At 40.3% G+C, this 7358-nt stretch overlaps 1 protein-coding gene across 1 annotated transcript in view; it reads left to right on the forward strand.

Annotated features, from left to right (window-relative positions):
* The window catches only part of SORCS3 (sortilin related VPS10 domain containing receptor 3), a 1039444-nt gene extending 1032462 nt beyond the window's left edge, over positions 1-6982 (forward strand). Inside the window, exons 27-28 of the mRNA XM_029610742.1 lie at positions 2280-2440; positions 5165-6982. Of these exons, the coding sequence (XP_029466602.1) occupies positions 2280-2440; positions 5165-5229 (226 nt within the window). The 3' untranslated portion in view covers positions 5230-6982. The remainder of the gene's footprint in view (positions 1-2279; positions 2441-5164) is intronic.
* Positions 6983-7358: the final 376 nt, after the last annotated feature.

The raw sequence follows: 7358 nt of genomic DNA on the forward strand, positions 1-7358 counted from the left end.
CAATGCATTATCCCCCATGACGCCTAGATCTTTTTCCTGTGTGGTAGCTCCTAATATGGAACCCAACATTGTGTAACTATAGCATGGATTATTTTTCCCTATGTGCATCACCTTGCACTTGACCACATTAAATTTCATCTGCCATTTGGATGCCCAATCTTCCAGTCTCGCAAGGTCCTCCTGCAATTTATCACAATCCGCTTGTGATTTAACTACTCTGAATACTTTTGTATCATCTGCAAATTTGATTACCTCACTCATCATATTCCTTTCTAGATCATTTATAAATATATTGAAATGCACTGGTCCACTAATCAGTGAACATTTGATGTGATATGGAATGAGGAAAAGTACACAAAGAAAGATTTCTACAATGTAGTCTCGCCTGCTATCCAGACCTTGTCTGAATATAGACCTCAATGTTTTTAAAGATGGCTGAAACATCATATAATTATGGTAACATTTCAAATCTAGTGGCAAAACATTCCACCAGGGTAATGCCAGCTCTGGAAAAGTTCTTGCTCTTGCTTTGATCTTTTTTTTCATGGATTTAACTGATAGCACTATCAATCTAGAATCTTGACTTGATTGTAACGCTAAAGAGGGAACATTTTCATTCCCAAATACATTGGGCCACAGTCCGCCAATGCTTGGAAAATTAAAATACAAATATAATATTTTATCCACAGAGTAATAAGCAGCCAGTGAAAGGAAATCATCATCGGGGTAGTTCAGTCCCAATGCTTACCACTGGTCAAAATCTTCTCTGACGTATTTTGAACTATCTGAAGCCTGCTAAGCAACCTCTTTGAGAGTCCAAATAAATCGCATTGCATTAATCTAGATGACTTAGAACCATTGCTTGGATCACTGTCCTTAAGTCATCAGTCAACAGGAAAGGGAAATTTTGTTTGACTAAATATAGATGATAAATAGCCTTCCCAGTGAATTTTCAAAGGAATCACACGCATAAAAGTAGCATATAGACGTGTACATAGCTTGTAAACATGTGCATGCTATTTTATAACATCGTAAATGCATGGATATTTTCAGTTTCATGCGCATATTTACCTGAGAGCCTGAGGAGTGTTCCTGGGCGGGACACGTAGAAAATACATAAATTGCTGTTTTATAAGGGATTTACCCAAATACATCAGGCAACTTATCTGCACAGTTTTGCACCTGCTAAGTATCCAGCCCAGTTGATACCAGCCTCATCTGTTGTCTGCTGTTGGTTGAGTCGGTAAACATGAGGGAGTTCAGGAAAAGGGCTGGGTGAACTAGTGGAAGTGTCGGCAAACTGGTGATTTCATTTAAGCTCACACATTTTAAAATATACCAACTTCTACGTATCAATCAGGGTTTTCCACGAGTAAGTTATATTTTCTCTCACATGTAAAATATACACCACATATGTTTCTAAAAGAGATAGGAAATGTATGTGCTTTCTATGCATTGCAGGTATTCACGCAAACATGTGAGCTAATGCTGGGGAAAATCATAACATGTATTTTATAACCTGCATGTACACAATTATTTATTTTTATATACCAACATTCAATCTGGGATATTACATTGGTTTGCATTCAGGTACTGGAGGTATTTCCTTATCCCCAGAGGGCTTATAATCTAGATTTGTACCTGAGGCAATGGAGGGTAAAGTGACTTGCTGAAGGTCACAAGGGGCATCAGTGGGATTTGAACCCTGTTTTCCTGGTTTGTAGACCACTGCTCTAACCACTAGGCTATTCCTACTCCCAAATAATCTTGAATTACACACAGATTATAAAATACTGTAGTAGATTTTAGCATGGCCATAGAAGTCATATATGGGGCAGCACGAGTTGTTTGAAAGTTATCTTTTAGGTGTCCATGAACAATTTAGAATCCAATAACATCCCTTGACTGATAACCTGTGCTGCCAAAAGAATAAGGATGTTATTTACTAAAATCTTTGACACCTCCTCAGGAAACACCCCTTCCATAACCCATAAGATTTTAGAGTTTTTTTCAGTATATTTTAACTTGTTAATAAGCTTCCAATCAGGAACTCTACTCATTAAAATTGAGGGGTTACATGGTCATAGCAATGTTGAAGGAAGATTAGTCATGCAGCCAAATTTTGCATAGTTTGCAGTGAAGAAAGATGGTTCAAACAATAGCCTCCACAGCTTTACCAATGATTATGCCGTCTTGATAAATCATTAATACAAAGTTATGTTGTTTTATTTCCAAGAGCAGGTTGTGTGAATTCAATGCCTCTCTTCTATCCAATACAGGAAAATCCCATGGATTAACATATATGCCCAGGTCCAGCATGATAAGGAACAGGAGATGATTGGATCTGTTAGCCAAAGTGAAAATGCACCCAAAATCACACTTGGTGAATTCACAGACCCTGAAGAACTCTTAGATAAAGAACTGGACACACGGGTCATAGGTACAGTATTTGCATCATTTACATAATTATCAAAAGCAAAGCAAAGAAATTTGGTAGTACAACAGAGCCCATTGTAAAAGGAACAAGTCTATGGAATGGTTGTACATTTTCTATGCACCCAACTGACTTGCAGACTTACATAAAATACACGGCCCGATTTTAAAAGGACCATGCGCTCGCCACACGCATTTTAAAACGGGCCCGGCCACGCGCGTGACTCCTGTTATGCACCGAAGTGCCGGGTCCTGCAAAAGGGGTGGTCCGGGGGCATGGTCGGGGAGGGGTAAGGCAGGGGGTGGGCCTGGACAGCGCCATTAGCCACTGTCTTGGGGAAGCGCGCACCAGCAGCCAGCCGGCCGGCACATACAGATTACTTCTGCTCCCGGGGAGCAATAACTATTAAAATAAAAAAATTAGGGATAGGTAGGGTTAGGTTAGGGGTCGGGAGGAGAGGGGAAGAGGTAGGAAGGGTAGGGTTGGGGATAGGAAAGTTCCCTCCCAGTCCGCTCCTTAATTGGAGCAGACTGGGAGGGAACTGGGGGAGGCCCGATTGCATCGCTGTGCGTATTTTGCTAACCCCCCCCCCCCCCCCCCCGTGTGCGCGAGTCACAGGCTGCCCTTACAGGCACGTGCAGCCATTGGATTTTATAACATGCATGAATGCGCCGGCGCGCGCAGGTTATAAAATCGACCCCACAGTACTTGTCGGCTGAGATTGGTACAAGAATATTTCTCTCAGGGACTTTTCTTTTTTCTTTCAACCCAGAATGGTGAAAAAACCCCCATAGTAAATCAGTCCGTAAATCAGATTTCTTTGCAAAAAATTTTAAATCAGACATAGCATCAGAATATGATCATGTTCTGCAGAGCAGTGAATTTATCGTGCCCTGATGAGTATGCCAATGCAATGGATTTACTTAGCTGTTTTCCACTGGCACAGTAAGACCCCATGAATTTGTATAAAAAGAAAGTTGCAAGGGTGCATGCTAGAGATGGTAACCTTCAAAATATGGCAACATTTCCAAGGTTTGTTGAATTGGTTCATCAAACCTTTCTGAGGAAATCTGAAACAGATGTGAAAGATTTCTGGTGGATGCTTGAAAAATTCCAAACCCCGTTTCATTGGAATGTGAATCAGCCTCAGAATTTTTTAAAATCAGAATTGAAGTTTTCTGAAATCCTTTTGAAATGCTTTTATTTGAATTATCCCAAAATCCAGCTGTAATACCCCTGATTTCTCCAGAGAAAAAGTGAAAATTCAGTTGAGGTCATACCAGGCTAAAATCCTCCTTATTCAGTTTCAGATTGGAATTGTTCACATATCTCTCGTTCTTTACCCAAGTATCTCCACTGAATATTTCAAATGGCTACCAATCTGTTAATCGGTCAATGGCTCCTCTAACTCTACATGTGCTTTGCTGGGTTTAAAATTTAAATGAATACAGTGGAGACATAGCTTCATTGAAATCTTGCATAATTATTTTGTGGCTAGCTTGCTGTTATATGCACACAGTTCAGTGCAATGAGACACCGTTGCTCTATGTGAGAACAATATTATAGCTTGGTATATTACAATACACCAAATAATGTAAGGGTGTGTCAGAATAGGTGAATCATCTGCAGGCACAATGACCTATTTCTCTGGCTGTGCATCACTTCGATCAGCTGTGCTGGAAAGGCAGTTTATTATTTTTGAAAATTAAATTAAATGACAATATATCATCTGGTTCTTTGTAAAAATTTTGTGAGTTCACCGGGGAGGTCCTTGATTTTCAACTGTTGTCTTTTGCCAACTTTTTCCTGTGCATAGGCTTCTCTTTCAGGGCCCTGTTCCCTGAGCATTTTCCCAGAGACACAAACTTAGGAAGAAAATCTGTAGTAAATAGGTCCTTCAGTCTACAAAAAGGATGCACCCACTTGTGAAGTCAGCTTCACACGTTCGATCACCATTCACTCTAAAGCCCCCTATTCAGCCAGTTGATTTGTCTTGCATGAATGAACAATATGCTCTACTTTCAAAGAGGTCTTGGATGCAGTAGAGTGACTTGAGACAGTACCAAGCCCAACGTAGAGGGCTCTTGGTTCACTGAGGATCTTAGATCAATTGTACTACCCCCATGCGACTATCTTTGACAGCCCATTATAAAATTAATGAGGCAAGATAATGTTGAAGGATTTCTGCTAACTCGTAATTAGCGTCCATCAGTTTATAAATGTTTGCTGCTGTTCCTATTAATAGCCCGGTGCAAAGTTACATGCCGCTAGAGTACTGTGTGCAGGCAAACCTTGCGTCCTCTTAAAGTGAGTCGCTTAATGTATGGATAAGTTAAACACTAGGCAATTTAAATAAATCAGTTTAATGAATACGTTTGAACCTGTCCAGCATTTTTTTCACAGCCAGGAGTTCAAGAGCGCTTCATAGTTCTTCAAGCTATTAAAGTTCTAGGTTATATGAAGCGTCTTGTTTGTTTAGTTATTGTAGGTATAACAGGTAGCATCTGCTTCTAGCTACATGCTACACTTTTTCTTCTAAAAACACTAATTTGTTTAAAGTAATTTTCAGTGAAGAGATGACGTCTTTCCATACCTGATTAGTAACTGAAATATAATTTATTAACAAAATAGGTAGAGTAAAAGAAGAGAGAACAGTAAAGAAATTAACATCTCTATCGAGGTATTTGCAGTGTGTATGTCTAATTTTCTTTTTCTTGCTTTTCTTCATAGGAGGCATTGTGACAATTGCAAGCAGTGAAAGCACAAAAGAGATCCCAAACTGCACTAGTGTTTAACGCAGCGACTCCATGGCGTCTACGACACACAACTTTTTTAAACTAGAAAATGTGCCATATTTTTCCTTTGGTTGGTTTATAGGGCCACGTTCATAAACAGCAGGTAGATACTTGAGCATTTGTAGTGTGATAGCGACATCTCCCCCCGTGTTTACATCCATCTTATTTTCGGAGCAAAAGCTGCAGGTTTGGAAAATACTTTTTTCGGGGGTTCTCCTTACTCCCATCCCAATGCAACTGATCTAATAATCAAAACAGGACTACAGTGGGGAGAGTTGGGTTGAGGCAGTGGTAGGAATTGAATGTAATGAACATAACTGCTAATAGCCCTTATCAGTGGGTCACTGGTATGCTAGAACCTCCTAGTGGCTATACCAAATTATTTAATGTGAGACATGTGCTGTACATATGAACTTTGTGCAAGAGATTATTGTCTTTACATGACGGATATTCCGAAGAGACAGATTTCACTGTATTTACAGGCTGGAGCTCCATTACACTGTCTCACCATGACTGTTACCGTTCAGGTACTGGGAATAGGCTGGGTGTAGCAGAGCTACCAATTTGCATGCACAAGTCTATGAATGAGGCCCTGTAAATATGTGCATGTTAATACTGATGGCATACTGTAGATAATTACCTTGTAAATAGGTTTTTAATTTCTTGGAAATAATTTAATGTTTAGAAAACTGGGAGAAAAAAAAAACAAGAAAATGAACCTGTTGTGACCTCCTGTGACAAAAAAAAAAAAGACTGAAAAAAAAAATCAGGTTCTAGAAGTGTTTTGGTTGTCTGTTGTATTTAACGCTTTCCTCTTTGTCTAAACGATAGCTGTTTCTATTTATATAAATGAGGTTTCTGAGCAGTGTTAGAAGATGGGCTCAGCTGATTTCTATAGTGCACTTAAATTTATGATTTATGGTGCTGGCAGCAGTCTGCAGTGTCCCCTGTTTGCCAGAGCAACATCAGATTTGCCATACTGGATCAGACCAAAGGTCCATCAAGCCCAGTATCTTGTTTCTAACAATGGCCAATCCAAGTCGTAGGTACCTGGCAGGATCTCAGAAGGTTGATAGATCCCATGTTACTTATCCCAGGGATAAGTAGCAACTTGTGGATAACTCCATTGACTTTTAAAAATCTGTCAGCAAGCACACAGGATGAACATGGATGCCTAACGGTGAAACATTACTGATATTGTACCCTCGTTCTTTCACCTGTGGTATGATGTGAACCCGCAGACCACCAAACATTGCCCAAAACCTTCACATGGTTTTAGAATGAAAGCTTAAAAATTATGCAAAAGAGTTTCTACTTGGAATTTGCTTATCTCGGAAAATGGATGCGATAACATTATTTGATATCTTAATTAATGATTATTTCCAGTTAGGATTGTGGTGGTAGGTTTATTGGGCTTCCATCTTCATTCTTCTGTTTTAACTTTGCTAGCTGCTTATGTGATAGATATATCCTAAAGTGGAGGAAGATTAGACTTTCCTTCTGAAATCTTCATTGACATATATAATGTTAGAGGAGTTTGTGTGACTTCCTGGATACTGGAGGATTTGTGATGTCAGAAAGCCTTGCTGACCAATCACCATAAGTACCAGATGGTCATTTATGCTGATTGGTTGGCAAGATACCAGTCGAGCAGGTACAGCTGCTGACTTTTAACACTGACCAAGACCAGCACATACGCCATAGGGACCCAGCAGACACAAACTCACAAATACGTAAACACAAACAAACATACACACAGAAACTTACACACATACAAAACAAAAAAATATACACAGACACAAATATACAATACAAAAACATAACAATCACATATACACACAAACAGATATGTAGAAAAGCACAGCACTTGAAAAAAGGGGCAGGGCGGGGTGGGGCAGGGTGGGGGAGGGGCCGGAGCATCCAGGCACAGTGGCCATTTACCGCTGTGCCCAGGATTGCGGACCAGCAACTTGCGCATGCCCAAGGAAGGCATAACTGGGTAAGATAACTTTTTTAGGGGGGTTTAGCTTAGTGCTGGAGGGCCGTGAGAGTTAGGGGAAGGGAAGGGAAGATGGGGTGGGGGGTAGGGAACAGAGGAAGGCAGCGCGGCTCGGTGTGCGCAAGGTGCA

This window comes from Rhinatrema bivittatum, chromosome 7 (genome assembly GCF_901001135.1).
Source record: "Rhinatrema bivittatum chromosome 7, aRhiBiv1.1, whole genome shotgun sequence".
Taxonomy (NCBI): domain Eukaryota; kingdom Metazoa; phylum Chordata; class Amphibia; order Gymnophiona; family Rhinatrematidae; genus Rhinatrema; species Rhinatrema bivittatum.